This window comes from Nesoenas mayeri (assembly GCF_963082525.1).
Source record: "Nesoenas mayeri genome assembly, chromosome: 2".
NCBI classification, from domain to species: domain Eukaryota; kingdom Metazoa; phylum Chordata; class Aves; order Columbiformes; family Columbidae; genus Nesoenas; species Nesoenas mayeri.
In genome coordinates, this window is record NC_137543.1 from 164104528 (window position 1) to 164122063 (window position 17536).

Genomic DNA, 17536 nt, shown 5'->3' on the forward strand with positions numbered 1-17536 from the left:
TCACATCCACCTTCCCGGGGCAGCAGGAGGGACATTGTTCCGTGTCACATCCACCTTCCCGGGGCGGCAGGAGGGACATGTCTGGGTGTCCCATCCTGCCGTCCCCCTGCCCTCCCTGCCCAGTGCCATGGCGCTGCCGGGACACGCGGCACACACAGGAGACGGTGCCGGCGCTGCCACAAGCACCGAACACACAGCCCGGGCCATGTGCTGCATTTTTGTGCCAAAGAGGCTGGAAATTTTGCAGGCAGCTGAAACGCCCCCACAAGCACCAAACGCCCCCACTGCTGCCGATACGCAGGAGAAGCCCCTCCCGCTGTGCCCCCCCGGCCGGCTGTGCCATGCCATACCATACCACACCACGCTACACCACCCCACGGCACGCCATGCCAGGGATGTGAGCACCTGCTGACCCCCCACGGGGACAACCGCCAGCCCGCCCTCCCCTCAGTGTCCCCACGGTCCCCCACCCCTCTCCCCTGGCAAAGGTCCGTGGGGCTGCCCGGCCCCGGGGTCTCCAGCCCCCCGCCCTGCGGTCCTGCCCACGGCGCTGGCTCAGGCGGCCACGGGAAGGACCTGGAGAGCTCCAGAGGTGACAACCCAAGCCTGGGGACAGCGCCGGCCTGGGGACAGCGCCGGCCTGGCCGGTTCGCAGTGCTACCCCTGCCCAGGCTCCCCTGGCACCCATGGGTGCCCCAGGCCAACCCCACGGCTCCTGTGTACACCAGCACCCCCTGGCAGCCCCGCAGCACCCACGGGCATATGGACCAGTCTGTACAGACCGGCCCCAGTATGGCCCAGTCCACACAGAGCAGCCCCAGTATGGTCCAGTCTGTACAGAGCAGCCCCAGTATGGCCCAGTCTGTACAGAGCAGCCCCAGTATGGTCCAGTCTGTACAGAGCAGCCCCAGTATGGCCCAGTCAACACAGAGCAGCCCCGGTATGGCCCAGTCCATGCAGAGCAGCCACCACACCACTCTGCCGCCCTCTGCACCGGCACCCCAGGGCTGGCCGGGGGATGTGGGGCTGTTATTCTCAGTCTCTAGAGCACAGCCCAGGCTGCTCCAGTGCCCTCGGGGCACGAGCAGTTCCAGCCCCAGCAGCCAGGACCGCACGGAGCTCCACACAACATATTGCAAACGTTCACAGCCGGTGACATCGCGGAGGAGCAGCAAACCCCCCTGGGTGTCACCGGCGGCCTCCTGTCCCCCCATCTGGCGGTGACCCGCCGCTCGGAGCTGCTGGCAGGGCGAGAACGCGGCGGGAGAACTGGGGCAGGCGGAGCAGCCGCCGCTCGGCGCCGCAGCCGCGTTTCCAGGCCAGCGCTCGGGTGATCTATTACACAGACACGTCCCTTCTCGCCGCTTTCTGTGCCACCTCCGAGCGCGACACATGCCGCGGCCCCAGGTGGCTTTTTTGGGATGCCCTAGTTGTGCCGCCGCCCCGCAACGTGCCGGGCGCACACGTGGTGCGGCCGCGGTAACCAGGCTGAGCGCCGGGCACGGGGGGACGGGGGGGATGGGCCCTCAAAGCGGGACACGCTGGGACCCCAATGCTCCTTTGTGCTTCAGGACTGAAAAATCATGAAAAGTCCAAAACTCCCCTTCTTTCTTTGCTGTTTGGAATGAATTCATGAGGCCGGGAGACATTCTCCCAATTATATTTCTGGAATGAGACCAGAGCTGGAGGTGCCGCGGGAGTTGAAGACACTGAGGAGTGTCCATCATCCTCTCAGTGCCTCAAGGGACACATTTAGGGTCTACACTTCCTTAGTGCTAAAAATTACGGTGATTACTTCCCTGTGACCCAAGTACCGAAGAAGGAGGAGAGACTGAAAGTGGCTTCCCAAGGGCACGACCTGGTCTCCGCGTTGCGAGGCGCTGGAGAGCTGCTCCGCAGGGACAGAGCACCTGCCGACCCTCCGCCTCCGCTGCTCTGCAGGGCCCGTGCCACCCAGGGCCCGCAGGGGAAGGGACTGCGCTCTGGAAAGGACACTCTCCCAGTTTCTAATATGCTGACAAATCAGATCATCAGCAGGGCACCGGGAGCGCTCCCCAGCGCTGCCCCGAGGAAAGGCGCTTCCCCAGGGCGCCGGTGCCCGGGGGCTGCAGCACCGACACCGGCCCTGTGCAGCACACTCCTCCCCAGAACCAGCGGCACCAGCACCCCCAGCACAGCCGCCTCCTGCTCAGCGCGAAAAACCCAAACAACAAAAGGCTTCCTGGTCACTCGGAAATGTGACATGACTAATTGCACCCCATTCCTACTATTAACATTTTGGCTGTGTCAGGGTTAATCATGGAATCGCAGCCCGTTTGTGTTGGAGGGACCTTCCCAGCCCCAGTGCCTCCCCTGCCATGACAGGGACATCGTCACCACCTCAGGGTGCTCAGACCCCGTCCAGCCTGGCCTGGGATGTCTCAGGGATGGTTCATCCACCCCTCTCTGGGTACCTGGGCCAGGCTCTCACCACCCTCAGGGCAACAATTCCTTCCTCATGTCCGGCCTGAATCTCCCTCCTTTAGTTTAACCCATCACCCTTGTCCTATCACAACAGGCCCTGCTCAAAACTCTGTTCCCATCTTTCTCACGGGCCCCTTTTAAGCACAGAAAGGCCACACTAAGGTCTCCCAGAGCTTCTCTTCTCCAGCTGAACCCCCCAGCTCTCTCCCCTGTCCCCAGCAGAGCTGTTCCAGCCTCGGGTCATTCCTGGGGCTCCTCTGGCCCCCCTGCCCAGTCTCCTCATTTCTGTGACCCCTTGCAGGGTCCCCCGCTCCCTGCACCCCACCACAGCACACACAGCAGGCAGGTGGCACCCCCGTGACAGGGGACAATGCTCCGTGGGACGGGACACAGCAGCGAGGAAGGACATGGGGGTGGCACAGCCTGCAGCGCCCAGTCCCTCCTGTGTGTCACGCAGGGACAGGGGCCTCGTGCCCACCTCACGTGGGGAACAGGGAAGAGAAAGAGGGGGACGGTGTCACAATCAGTAACAATACCAGATCAATTGAATGAAAAACGGCCCAGCTGCTTCACCATGGAGCTGCCCCAGCTGTGAGCGCTACGTTACCGAAACAGCGTGGACAGAGCCACGGGAAGTGAAATGAGCTGAGGTTAAATCAGTTAAGATTAAGTTAGTTAAGACTCCTCTTTGTGCTTCTCAGCGGATGGCAAACCGGAGGATTTGGTTTTGAAGTCGGGTTTTTTGAGTGGCCGGCCCAGTCCCTCCTCTCAGCGCCAAGCTGTGTGAGCAGCTGGACTCACACCCCGAACTTTGGGAACGCCAGGTTTCACTGCAGAAGGAAAGAATGTTGAAGTGCTGCTCGAGTCACCATCTCAACAGATCGCTCTCGTACAGCCCACGGTTTCTGCTTGTGTAAAGAAAACACCCCAAGCTACCATCACCCGAAACCTCATACAACAGGAACCTTCGAGAAACACAGAATGACTTGCAAGAATCGCTGGCAGTCAGATTCCAAATCAACACGGGGGCACCGAAGGGGTCTTGTTAGAAAGATGGGGACAGACTTCAGCAGGGCCTGTTGTGACAGGACGAGGGGTGATGGTTCTGAACTAGAAGATGGTAAATTCAGAGGGGATCAGGAAGGAACGTGTTCACGCCTGGGGCTCCGCAGCCCCGGGAAGGCTGGGCTGCCAAACCCCATTCCCCGCGGCAGCAGGAGCGCTGCTCACCCGTGTGATTTAGCGGCTGCCGGCCCCAAAGCAGCTCTCTGCCTTAAAAGGAAACGTCCCTTCTCTGAAACACCAAATCCGGGCCCCAAAAAGAACCGTGAACTCATAAAAGGCCTGAGTAATGGAAGATTTTCTCTTAAAAGAAACAAACAGCTGGCGGAAGAGATGCGGGAACTGACAGGGCCATTGTGTGTTCTGTTATTCTTTTGATTACAAGGGTTTTGACGGCAGTTATGGAACAGGCGGAAAAAAGCGCAGCAGCTGGTGTGAAGGCACCAGCTGGGGCGGCTCAGAGCCTGCGGGGACGGGGGAGCTGCGCACCGCGGCCACCGTGTGCACCGTGTGCGCCGGGTGTGCCGTGTGTGCTGGGTGTGCCGGGTGTGCCGGGCTGGCTGCGCGGACGCGGGAGCACTCAGCCCCCCGAGAGCGGCTGCCGGACACGGCGGGGCAGCGCGGCCACGGAAAACCAACCGCTGCACGCCGAGCCGGAGCAGAGCGCGGCCTCGCGGCTCCACGGAGCTATAAAGGGGTGGCTTAGGAAGAGGAGATGTTTGGTAGCAGAACAAATAACCCCATTTCTCCTGCTTGGCGGGTACAAGGTTTCCAGAAGGCCCTTTTTTGGGGTGGGAGTTAACTGCAAACAATTTTTTCTCATAATTCCTTTCTGCTAAGAAATAAGACAGCGAGAGGTTCCACAAGAAACACAGCAGGGCTGTGGCAGCACGTTTGAAGCTTTCCAGACACGTCCAGTCCCTGTGTTTGCTTTTCACATGTCACGCCACAATCCAGCCCCTTTGTAACTGAACCGTTCCCAACACGTGTTGCCCCGGCGCGCTCGGGGCGCAGCCCCCGCCGCACGGGAATGCCGGATCCCACCGGGGATCGGCTGGAACAGCTCCCGCGCGAGGAACCGCAGGCTGCGACGGAGCAGCTGCACAAGGGGCTGTCAGGGAGGTGACGGAGCTCTGCTGGGTCACAGGTGGCCGGGGAGGGCGCGGGGACGGCAGGAGGCTGTGCCGGAGGAGTGCAGTGGGATAGCAGGTTGGGAGGACAAGGGTGATGGTTTAAACTAAAGGAGGGAGATTCAGGCCGGACATGAGGAAGGAATTGTTGCCCTGAGGGTGGTGAGAGCCTGGCCCAGGTACCCAGAGAGGGGCTGGATGAACCATCCCTGAGACACCCCAGGCCAGGCTGGACGGGCTCTGAGCACCCTGAGGTGGTGACGATGTCCCTGTCATGGCAGGGGGGGCACTGGGGGCTGGGAAGGTCCCTCCAACACAGATATTCTGTGATTCTATTAGGAAAAGGTTCTTCCCCAGAGGTGCTGCACACTGAACAGGCTCCCAGGGAGGTGTCACGGCCCCAACCTGACAGTGTTCAACAAGAGACTGGACACCGTCCTCAGACACACGGGGTGGCCTGTGGGGTGTCCTGTGCAGGGACAGCAGTTGGACTCCATGGTCCTGTGGGTCCCTCTGGCTCAGGACATTCTGATCCCATAGACGCTCACTCCTGTTCACTGTCCCTGCATCCCAGGAAGGGGACAGCAGGTGAAGCGAGAGGGACCCTGTCACAGCTCAGGGTCGAGGGGAGAGCCATGTGCTCAGAGGTGCAGCTCACCACAGGCTGGTAACAACGCAGAGGCGACTGTGAGTAAATCTCACCTTACTGAGAACCAGCGTCCAAGGCACCTCTGGCAACGCTGTGAGCAGCTGCTCGTGCACAGCATCGCGGTGTCTCCAGCCTCCTCCTCCGGACGGGGGGTGTGGAACTGCTGCCGCCTCCTCCAGAGACCCGGCTTGGCCCAAAGGCCGAGTCTGTCTCGGCTTCCAGCACGGGGAGGATCTTGCCAGTTCTTGCCACCACCAGACCACGTACCCCTGATGAACACGAAGCTTTTGAGACTGGCACCTTAAAAACAGAATGAGAGATGTTTGTCTGGTTCTCCCTTAACGCCATGATGATGGCACCACCCTGCCCTTCACTAACAGCGACGCCGCCGCAGCCTGGCGGGTCCCACACCATGGATTGTCTCATCTGCTCCCCGGCAGGACGCGCTGTGACAGGGCACGCAGCAGCTCCTGTGGCGCGGTGCTCGGGTGTGTGGAAAGGACGCCCACGCTTGGAGACAGCGCAGGGGCATGAGGGGGGCTCAAGATACTCCTCCCACCCCCCAGTGCTCACCCAGGAGATGCTGAAGGCACAGGCTGTCCCATCACACGTCTGCTCGGGCTGTGGGGGTGCGGGGGCTCCGAGCAGCGCACCAGCTGCACTGGAAAATGCAAAATGTAAAGTGCAAAATGTAAAATGCAAAATATGATTTGTCACTACGCAATGTCCCCAGCCTGTTTCTGGACAGAGCAGCACTAAACCTGCTGGACCAGACCTGCCCCACAGCAGCAGCCCCTCTGCTCCCAGCAGCTCCACGAAACCATGGGGTTCCCCCCACCCCTCCATGGGGTCTGCGCAGCCCCCTCCATGGGGTTTCCCCAGCCCCTCCATGGGGTCTGTGCAGCCCCCTCCATGGGGTTTCCCCAGCCCCTCCATGGGGTTTCCCCAGCCCCCCCATGGGGTTCCCCCAGCCCCCCATAGGGTCTGCGCAGCCCCCAGCCCCCGCTCTCCTCCCGCGTGTCCCGAGGCAGCAGCGGGTCTGTTGACGCCGGCAGCTCTGCCCGGTGGGGAAGCGCCAGCCCCGCTCTCCTCTCCCACGGCCACTTGTCGCCTGCACCACGCTCGGCATGTGCCTGATAACTTAATGGCCTGTGAAACATAAACACGTCTCAGAAGTTTGGTTTCAAAGGCTCCTTTGGTTCCAAACATCCTCGTGTGGTTTCCTTTTTTAGAAATAGAGGGGGTTTTTTTTGCTTTTAGCACTAGATCAGTTTTCTGAGCTGGTAACACAGCAGCTGCAGCTCACGGTAGGTGCTCCCGCGCTCAGAGCACATCGGGGCGACAGGAGCAATCGCTGTCTCTGCATCTTGGATTTCACAACACTGCTAACGCAGCTTTGGCTCAGCATTAGCAATAAAATGACAAACACGGTGCTTTTGACAGCCAAGGGGGTTTAGGGAGAGTTCCTGTTGCTGCAAAGAGGCACTTGAGTCTCCCGCTGGGGAAGAGTCACGTACATCGGGTCAGCCCGCTGCTCCACATCACTCCCGGTGAAACTGTTTTGCTTCTAAAAGGTCCTTGTGCCTGTTGTGTGTCACCTGTGCCTGCCCCTGGCCTGCCCATCCTGCCCCTTTTGTCCTCTGGGGCTCTGCTTTTTAATAAAAACTCTTCCTCCCCCAAACCCACCAGCTTTGCTGGCCTTGCACTAAGTTTTCTTGAGAGACACCCCTGAAATTCCTCACAACCACGGGTACGGGGATCCCGGGAGTTCACGCACACCTGGCACAGCCCCCTGAATAACGTGGTAACTGAGATAATGCAGAGGACAGTGCTCATCCTATGGGACTCTTAGAGTCACAGTGTGGTTTGGGTTGGAGGGCCCTTCCCAGCCCCAGCGCCCCCCCTGCCATGACAGGGACATCGTCACCAGCTCAGGGTGCTCAGACCCCGTCCAGCCTGGCCTGGGATGTCTCAGGGATGGTTCATCCACCCCTCTCTGGGTACCTGGGCCAGGCTCTCACCACCCTCAGGGCAACAATTCCTTCCTCATGTCCGGCCTGAATCTCCCTCCTTCAGTTTGAACCATCGCCCTTGTGCTGCCACCACATGCCCACATCACAAGTCCATCTTCCCTTCCTGCAGGTCCCTTCAGGTACCGGAGGCCGCACTCAGGTCTCCCCGGAGCTTCTCTTCTCCAGCTGAACCCCCAGCTCTCTCAGCCTGTGCTCCCAGCAGAAATGCCCAGGCTGGCTGCGGCTGGTGCCGGCCCTGCCGCTCAGCGCCGTGCAGAGCCGCCCCGCGCTCCCTCTGCGCCCAGCGGGCCCTGCCAGCGCAGCCAGCCGGGTCTCACCCGCGCGGCAGGGCCCGCTGTCCGCCGCAGCGCTCCGGGCTGGCCGTGCCGGTACGGGCCGGGCTCCAGCCCCAGGGGAGCGCCCAGGAACGGCAAGGACCAGCGGCGGGGCCGGCCGGAGAAGGGCCGGGCCGGGAGAGCGGTGGCCGGGCCGGGAGGAGCGCAGCGCCCGGCGCCGCAGGGCGGAGCGCCCGGCCAGGCCGCGTTGCCGTTGCCATAGCGACAGGGGCCGCTCTAGCTGACCATAGAGCGGCGGCCTCGCGACCCCTGCCGGGCCGCCCGGGCACTTCCGGGAGCCGGGGAGGTTGCTATGGTGACGGAGCCTCGAGGGGGCGTGGCCCTGGGGGCGTGGGAGGGACGGGCCAAGGGAGGCGTTGCTATGGGGACGGTGCGGGAAGGAGAGGGATGGGAGGCGTTGCCATGGGGATGGGGGGGGGGGGTAAAGGACCCGTTGCCATGGGAACAGAGTGTAGCCTTGGGGACGGGGGAGTTAGGGACCAGTTGCCATGGCGATGGAGGGGTAAAGGATCCGTTACCATGGGAACACAGTGTAGCCTTGGGGATGGGGGGGATCAGGGACCTGTTGCCATGGGGACAGGGTGTTGCTGTGGGTACAGGAGGGGTAGGAGATGCTTTGCCATGGGGACAGGAGGCACAGGCAGAGGAATGGCCAGGGGATTGTGCCCCCCCAGGCCTTTAGGCCATCTCCTGCTCGGGGTGGCTGCACTGGGAGACATCCCGGTGGGACAGTCACCAATGGGGGTAACCCCACGGGTCGGTAACCCCTCCCTGCCCGTGTCCCCCCCTGCCGTGCCAGGTGCTCCCAGCCCCAGGACATCCAGTGCTGGGACAGCTCCCCCCCGGGACAGTGTCCCCATCCACCAGCACCCAGGGACAGTCAAACCACCCCAGGCCCGGGGGGTTCCCATCACCCCGTGTCTGTGCTCGGGACTGGCCCCCTCCACCACCCCAGAGCAGCCCCGGGCTCGGGGAGGGCAGGCGGACGGTGCTGCGCGGCGAGCGTGGTGAGCCCAGGCCTGGCAGCCCCGGCAGCACCGCCTGACCGGCCCTTCTCCGTGACGGGTCACCACGATGTGACGGATTATCCCAACATGATGGATTATCCCAACACGACGGATTATCCCAACACGATGGGTTATCACAACACAATGGGTTATCCCAATACAACGGGTTATCCCAACATGACAGATTATCCCGACGTGATGGATTAACCTGATGTGACGGATTATCCTGATGTGACGGATTATCCTGATGTGACGGTTCTCCCTGCAGAGCCGCAGGTCATTAGGACAGTAATCCTGGCACAGCCAACAGTGGCATGAAGTCTCACGGCAGCTCCCGTGCAGACTGTTGGGTTCTCCGGTGCTCCTGACGCCTCCTCTGCCGGCGTCCGGCCAGATCTGCCGTGGCTCTTCCAGCTGGTGGCTGGGCTCCTCTGGCAGCAAACCCGCAGGGACCCCGGGAGAGATGTGGCCACCAGCAGCCCCGTGGGGAGGCCCTGGGCTCGGGGGGTGCCCGCCAGCCCAGGATGGTGCAGGGCGAGCTCAGGGAAGGAGATGGGATTTAATCACGTGTGGCATGGCTGAGGTGGGTGCTCCCTGGATGGAGGGGGGAGAAGAAGGATGAGCTGCTGCCCCCAGCACCCCTCGGTGAGGGGGGTCCCCTCCAAGCTGGACCCAGGTTGACCTGCACAGCCAGATCCAACTGCTGACATGAGCCCATCGCCCTGCCGAGGCACAGGCTGCAGCATCACCCTCCTCCTCCTCCTCCTGCAGGATCTCACCTGCAGATGCTGCTCAGCCGCGGACTTTGGTTCTGCAGCTCTGATTTAACACCTGGGCTCTGCTCCTGCGAGCGCAGGGGTTCCTCAGCTTTGCCCTGTAATTTTGCAGGAGGAAAGCGCTGGCTCACAAAGGCCCAACGGCCCAGAGTCCCCTCCCTGGGGACAGCAGGTGTGAGACATTGCTCAGCGTGTCCCACACGGGCTCTGCGCCCATGGGCGCAGCCACTTGGCAAAGCGCCATGTCCCTGCGGGATCCAGCCCCACGGAGCATGCCCGGGTGTGCACACGGCGGGGGATTTCCGTGAGGAAGGTGGCAGGGAAGGGATGGGCGGTCGGTGGCGGGGAAGGGATGGGCGGTTGATGGTAGGGAAGGGATGGGCAGTTGGTGGCGGGGAAGGGATGGGCAGTTGGTGGCAGGGAAGGGATGGGCAGTTGATGGCAGGGAAGGGATGGGCAGTTGATGGCGGGGAAGGGATGGGCAGTTGATGGCGGGGAAGGGATGGGCAGTTGGTGGCAGGGAAGGGATGGGCGGTTGATGGTAGGGAAGGGATGGGCGGTTGGTGGCAGGGAAGGGATGGGCGGTTGGTGGCAGGGAAGGGATGGGCAGTTGATGGCAGGGAAGGGATGGGCAGTTGGTGGCAGGGAAGGGATGGGCAGTTGGTGGCAGGGAAGGGATGGGCAGTTGATGGCAGGGAAGGGATGGGCAGTTGGTGGCAGGGAAGGGATGGGCAGTTGATGGCAGGGAAGGGATGGGCGGTTGATGGTAGGGAAGGGATGGGCAGTTGATGGCGGGGAAGGGATGGGCAGTTGGTGGCAGGGAAGGGATGGGCAGTTGATGGCGGGGAAGGGATGGGCGGTTGGTGGCGGGGAAGGGATGGGCAGTTGATGGCAGGGAAGGGATGGGCAGTTGGTGGCAGGGAAGGGATGGGCGGTTGATGGTAGGGAAGGGATGGGCAGTTGATGGCGGGGAAGGGATGGGCAGTTGGTGGCAGGGAAGGGATGGGCGGTTGATGGTAGGGAAGGGATGGGCAGTTGATGGCGGGGAAGGGATGGGCGGTTGGTGGCGGGGAAGGGATGGGCGGCTGGTGGCGGGGAAGGGATGGGCGGCTGGTGGCAGGGAAGGGATGGGCGGTTGGTGGCAGGGAAGGGATGGGCGGCGGGTGGCGGGGAAGGGATGGGCAGTTGATGGCGGGGAAGGGATGGGCGGCTGGTGGCGGGGAAGGGATGGGCGGCGGGTGGCGGGGAAGGGATGGGCGGCGGGTGGCGGGGAAGGGATGGGTAGTTGATGGCAGGGAAGGGATGGGCAGTCAGTGGCAGCCAGCGTCCCCGTCACTTCAGCCAGCCATAAAACCACAAAACCGGCCGAGCCAGGGTGTCAGTCCCAAAATTGCCCCTTGGGAGCAGATGCTGGGGGCTGTTTTTTCTCAGTCACAGCAGCTCCCAGCGAGCGCCAAGCGGACGCTGCCTGCGGTCAGATGGACATTGGCCGGCAAAGGGTGTTTCGCATCCTGGGTTTTGTAGCCCTGGAGCAGGAAATGTCAAAACCACCCAAATATTTACTGTTTCAGGGCACACAGGGTGCAGGGGGTCAGAAACAGCTGCAGCAGCGTCATTCCCTGCGGCTGCTGCGGCCCCGGGGGCTCCTCGGAGCAGCCCTGGGTCACCCCCTGCATGGCCTGTGGGGCCTGGGGAGCAGCGGGGACACTGCGGGGACACCCCACCCAGGGTCTCTGCATGGCCCGGTTCCCGCTCCACCCTGAGCCCTGCCCGTGGGGAGGGGGCTGCCCGGCCCCGGGGGTACCTGCAGTTGCCCCTCGCCCTGCGACCCCCCCGTGGCCGCGGTCCCGCGTGGGTTTCCGCGGTCGTTATCTCACCTCGGCCCTGGAATTTGATCGCGCCGAGGCCAGAACGACTCTGGCGAGGGGGGAGAAACGACCGGGCGGACACGGGGCCGCTGGGTGTTCATTAACCCGCGGGGAGGCCGGGGTGCGGGAGGTGGAGCGGGGCACCCCCCCTATCACGCCCCTACCGGGGGATGCGCCCCACGCCGGGGGCTGCGGTCACGGTGCGTGGGTTGCGCCCACCGGGTGCCCGCCCGAGGATGCGGGGCGGGGGGGTTGCGGGGAGGTTGCTCCGGGGCCCCTCCCTGGCCCCCCACGCGTGGGCGGGAGCGCGGCGGCGAGCGGCGGCGGGAGCGCGCAGGTGCGGGGCGGCGGGGCGGGGGACGCAGCCCCGGGGGGCGTGGGAAAGGCGCGCGGGGTCCCGCGGCCGCCGGGCGGGGGGACGGGCCCGCCCGCGGCCTTGACCCGGAGCGCGGGCGGGGCAGTGCGGGGGGGTCACCGCCCGGGCGGCGGGGCCGGGCCGGGCACAGCGCGGCTGCTGCTGCTCGGGCAGGTTCGGAGCGCGGGCAGGTGAGCGGGGCAGGAGGGGCCGGGAGGGGCCGCAAGGGGAGGCCGGACACGGGGGTCCCGGCTCGCCCGCCCGGTGGGTGCCCGGCGCTCGGCTCCAGGTCGGGTCCGGCAGCCGCCCTGGGGGTGTGGAGCCCCCCCCGCCCCCTCGCACCCTGCGCGGCTGCCGCGGCGGGTGGGAGCTCTGGCGTGCCAGGGCAGCTGTGGCGGGTGGGAGCTCTGGCGTGCCAGGGCAGCTGTGGCGGGTGGGTGCTCTGGCGTGCCAGGGCAGCTGTGGCGGGTGGGAGCTCTGGCGTGCCAGGGCAGCTGTGGCGGGTGGGAGCTCTGGCGTGCCAGGGCAGCTGTGGCGGGTGGGAGCTCTGGCGTGCCAGGGCAGCTGTGGCGGGTGGGTGCTCTGGCGTGCCAGGGCGGCCCTGGCTGTTGCGGGGTGCCGCCATGTGCCCATTGCTCCTGGCACCCCACGGCAGCCATGGAGTGGGGTTGCTGGGTGGAAGGGACCATGGCACCCGGAGCAGAGCCCATCCCCCCCTGCTGCAGTCAGCCTGGGCCTCCCCAGTCCTCTCATATCACAGCACATCCTTACTGGTGCCCCCCAGGCTCGACTGGCAGCAGGGACCCTCACTGGGGGCCTCTGCCCATGGCTGGAGCCCAGGCACCCAACAGAGGGTGCTCTGGGGGAGGCCGGCGCTCAGCACCCAGCAGGGCTCATGTTGCCCAAGATGGGAGAGCTGGCATGGCATGATGCGATGCGGTGCCACTCTCACCGCTATGGTGCTGCACAGCTCAGTAGGGTGGCCTTTGCAGCAGCAGCCGCTTGCAGATGCCATTGCCACCCCATGCTGCCCGTCCCACATCTTGCCAGGATGCCGGCACCAGCAGCAGCTGCCGGTGGGGACGAGGGCTGAGCACCAATTCTGCAGCCAAAGGCTGCAGCAGAGCAGGGGGATCGACTGCTCCCCATGCCAGGGACAGCGGTGGCAGCTGCCGGCAGGGACAGGGCCCCCTGGCCCATCGGTCCCTCTGCCCCCAGGTCCCCCAAGGATGTGGCTGCTCCGGCTCACCTGGGCGCTGGCCACGCTGGGCATCGCAGCTGGCTCCAGCCCCGGCCCCAGCCCCGCCGCGCCCCCCCCGGACAAGGCCTCCATCTTTGCCGACCTGTCCCCGGCGGAGCTGCGCGCCGTGCGGACCTTCCTGCTGAGCCGCCCCGAGCTGGGGCTGTCCCCGAGCCGCGGGGAGCCCCTGGCCAAGAACACCCTGTTCCTGGTGGAGCTGCTGCCCCCCAAGAAGCGGCTGGCCCTGCGCTACCTGGACCAGGGCGGCCCCCGGCCCCGGCGCCAGGCTCGGGCCGTCGTCTTCTTCGGGGGGCAGGCGGAGCCCAACGTCACCGAATTCATCGTGGGGCCCCTGCCCCGGCCCAGCTCCTACCGGCCCCTGCGCTTCAAGGGCGGTCGCACCATCCCCTTCGCCTCCCGGCCCATCACCCAGACGGAGTACGAGCTGCTGCACCGCACGCTGCTGGTGGCCCTGGAGCCGCTGCAGCCGCTGCTGCGCGACGCCACCGGCTCCTGGTACCACAACGGCTCCCGGGGCTCCCTGACCTTCTCGGACATCGCGCCGCGGGGGCTGGCGCCCGGCGACCGCCGCAGCTGGCTGGTGCTGCAGCGCTTCGTGGAGGGCTTCTTCCTGCACCCCGTGGGGCTGGAGGTGCTGGTGGACCACCGCGACCCCGACCCGCGGCGCTGGGCGGTGCAGCAGCTCTGGTACAACGGGCAGTACTTCTCCAGCGTGCGGGAGCTGGCCGAGCGCTACGAGCGGGGGACGCTGGCGCTGGCCCGCCTGGCCGAGCTGCCCGCCCAGCAGCTCTTCTCCAGCTACGAGCCCCGCGGGCGCTTCGCCACCGGCACCCCGACCGACGTGCACGGGGCCAAGGTGTGTGAGCCGCAGGGCTGGCGGTACCGGCTGCGCGGCAACCAGCTGGAGTATGGGGGCTGGAGCCTGGCCTTCCGCCTGCGCTCCTCCGCCGGGCTGCAGCTCTTCGACCTGCGCTTCAACGGGGAGCGCCTGGCCTACGAGGTGAGCGTGCAGGAGGCCATCGCCTTCTACGGGGGCCACACGCCGGCCGCCATGCAGACCAAGTACATGGACGCCGGCTGGGGCATGGGCTCCGTCACCTATGAGCTGGCCCACGGCATCGACTGCCCCGAGGTGGCCACGTACCTGGATGCCCACCACCTCTACGACGCCGACGGGCCCGTGCGCTTCTCCAGCGCCATCTGCGTCTTCGAGCTGCCCACGGGCGTCCCGCTGCGCCGCCACTTCGACAGTGACTACCAGGGGGGGTTCCACTTCTACGCGGGGCTGGAGGGGCAGGCGCTGGTCCTGCGCACCACCTCCACCGTCTACAACTACGACTACATCTGGGATTTCCTCTTCTACCCCAATGGCGTGATGGAGGCCAAGGTCCACGCCACCGGCTTCATCCACGCCACCTTCTACACGCCGCAGGGCCGGCGCTACGGCAGCCGCGTCCACAGCCACGTCCTGGGCAACCTGCACACCCACCTGGTGCACTACAAGGTGGACCTGGACATCGCAGGTGCCACCCCCCGCCGCACCCCTGGCCCCGGGTTGGGTGCTGGGGGGTGGGACCGGACCCCACACACAGTTCCAGGGGCTTGGGAGACTCATCCCTGGGGGAGCGTTGCTGTCTGACCCTCTGAAGATGCTCCTCCCCAGGGCGGCATCTCCGTGGGGTCCCAGCCCCGTGCCCGCCATGGGCGGGATGCCGCTGCACCCCGGACGCGCCGCCGCTCACGGCCTCTCTGCTTGCAGGCACCGGCAACAGCTTCGAGACAATGGACGTGCGCTTTGAGAACATCTCCAACCCCTGGAGCCCGGGCGCCCGTGTGGTGCAGCCCTGGCTGCACCGGCAGCCGCGCCGCAGCGAGCGCCAGGCCGCCTTCCCCTTCGGCACGGCGCTGCCGCGCTACCTGCTCTTCTACAACCCGCACCGGCGCAACCGCTGGGGCCACCCGCGCAGCTACCGCATCCAGCACAGCTCGCACGCCGGGCGGGTGCTGCCGCGCGGCTGGCAGGAGGAGAAGGGCGTCTCCTGGAGCAGGTGGGCTGGGGGGTCCCCATGGCACACGGATGTGGCTCCTGCCAGGCCCGGTGGCCTCTGGCACCGCCAGCCCCGCTGTCCGTGCTCCGAGCCCTGAGCGTCACCCGGCCACCGCGGTCACAGCGCTGGGACCTTCCCAGCTGGCACCTCCCGCCCTCCACTCCCTGTCCCCACCCCGGCAGCCCCTCTGCGGGAACAGCCCATCACAGTCACGGCTGCTGCCACCCCTTGAGAGACCCCCTGTTCCTGCCCTGCCACCCCGGGGCGGGTGGTGGCACCTGCCCAAGGGGCAGTGGGGTCCCAGCTGTCACCCCCCCAGCTGAGGGGGATCCAGGCCCCCTGTCCTGGCACAGAGGGGACATGGCCGGTGGCCTCAGCGCTGCAGGTGCCACACTGAGCCCCCTGGAGCTGGGAGCTCTGGGACCCTCATCGGGTCCCCCCAGCCCCGGGTCCCCCCTGCGCAGGCGAGCAGCGGGCGACACGGCCCGGGGAGCCCCCGCGGGGGTGGGACATGGGTCCTGTCCCCACCCCAGCACCCGCACGCGGGGGTCTGCACCCCACCTCGGCGATGGGCCCGATCCTGCCGCTGCCCCCGCAGGTACCACCTGGCCGTGACGCGGCACCACGAGAACGAGCGCAGCAGCAGCAGCATCTACGGCCAGAACAACCCCTGGGAGCCGCTGGTCAGCTTCGAGGGCTTCATCCACGACAACGAGACCATTGAGGACCAGGTGACAGCACAGGGACATGGGGCAGTGGCGGTGGCAGCGTGGGCACCATGGCCGGGGTCCGCTGTGCCCCGTGCCCCACCGACGGCCGCTGTCCCCTCTGTGCAGGACCTGGTGGCCTGGGTGACTGTCGGGTTCCTGCACGTCCCGCACGCCGAGGACATCCCCAACACGGCCACCCCCGGCAACGCCGTCGGCTTCTTCCTGCGCCCCTTCAACTTCTTCGACGAGGACCCCTCGGTGGCCTCGCGCAGCCCCGTCATCGTGCGCCCGCTGGACCCCCCCACCTTCTCCCAGCTGCAGATCCAGCGCTGGACCCCCGCCAGCCCCGGCCCCTGCGTCTCGCCGGGGCCCTTCACCTACAATGGCACCTACTGGCAGGAGTGACCGTCCCGGCACTGCCGGCACCCGGGGCACCCTGTGCCGCGCAGGATGGCGGCGGACGCGGGGACACCGAGGCGCGGGCCGTGCCATGCCCCGTCACAGGCTCAGTAAAGGCGATGTCACCTCCTCCGGCCCCACGTCTGCCTGGGCCGTGCGGCAGCCCTGGCACCACCGCAGGCACCGGCACGGGGAGTGCCTGCGCCGTCCGGCGGCAGTTGCAATATTTAATTACATCACCGGTCAAGGCTGCTGCCCCCCCCGAGCCGATCCTTGGCCTTCGCACCCCCCGGGGTCAGTTCCCCCCCGGGGTCCTGTTCCCCCCCCGACACCGTCCGCGGTGGCACAGCTCGGCCGCGGCTCCGTCCCGCAGCGCAGCCGCACACAGAGCCGGGGTGTCAGTCCGGTTTATTGGGGGGGCACCTACCGCGGAAGGCGACATGCAGGGCTGTGCGAGACGGCAGGTCCGGCACACGCGGCGCCCGGCTACAGGACGACAGCACGAACACGGCACACGCTACCAGGAGCCAGCGGGGGGTGGGCAGCAGCCCCCAGCCCTGCCTGCGCCCCCTCCCCACCGGGGCGTCCCCCTCCCTGTGCATGGGGTGGCTGGGACGGCGCTGGGGGCTGTGCCCCCTGCCCTGTGCCACCAGCTGTGCGGGGGGAGCGGCCGGGGGGTCCCAGCTGGGGGCGACTAGGGGAACTGGGGGGCTCAGGCAGCTGGCGGGGGGGGCAGGCAGCAGACATGGGGAGGGGTCACCCCTGACACACGGCGCTGCCCCAGGGACACACAGCCAGGACAAAGATGGGGACACAGCTGGGGGTGCCGCACGCTCGCCCCATGCTGCGGCTCAGCACACGTGGGCACACGCGGGCACACGCAGGCACACACGTGCAGATGTGTGCCACGGCGGCGGGAAGCGCGGCGGGGTGAACGTACACACACACGCACACACGGACACACGGGCACAGTCTGTCTGTCTGTCCCCAGAGAGCAGGATGGGTGTCCCCACACAGCAGGAGCCCCCCCGAGAGACACACAGCGTCCCGGGGTGCTGGACACGAGTACACACACACACACGTGCACAGACACACGTGTGCACACACAGGGCAGCAGCAGCCCCACGGCACACGAAACACGGCTGACACACGCACCCCCACGCGTGTGCACCCTCAGCGCCCCGCCCCCGGCCCGGGGGTCTGCCAGGGGAGGGGCTGCGGGGCCGCGTCCCCGGCGCTGCGGGAGGAGGATGAGGAGGAAGAGCAGCACAGTCCGCGGTCCCGCCAGCCCCGGGCGCGGGCGGCCTGGCCCCCGGTTAGGCCAGCTAACGTGGGGGTGCCGGGGGTCCCGCCGCCCCCCCGCGGGCTCCGTTGGCGGGAGGGTCTGTCCGTGGGGGCGGCGGCGGATTGTCCTGGGACGGGGGTCCCGCGGCTCGGGGG

The 17536-nt window shown here is 66.2% G+C and overlaps 1 protein-coding gene across 1 annotated transcript; it reads left to right on the plus strand.

The window, feature by feature from the left end:
- Window positions 1–762: 762 nt before the first annotated feature.
- AOC1 (amine oxidase copper containing 1) lies at window positions 763–16102 on the plus strand (the record flags this gene model as incomplete). Its single annotated transcript, XM_080364252.1, has 6 exons — window positions 763–940; window positions 11559–11660; window positions 12897–14462; window positions 14699–14987; window positions 15586–15718; window positions 15824–16102. 6 exons carry the CDS (start codon window positions 763–765, stop codon window positions 16100–16102), a joined length of 2547 nt encoding a protein of 848 aa, XP_080220378.1.
- Between the last annotated feature and the right edge of the window lie 1434 nt (window positions 16103–17536).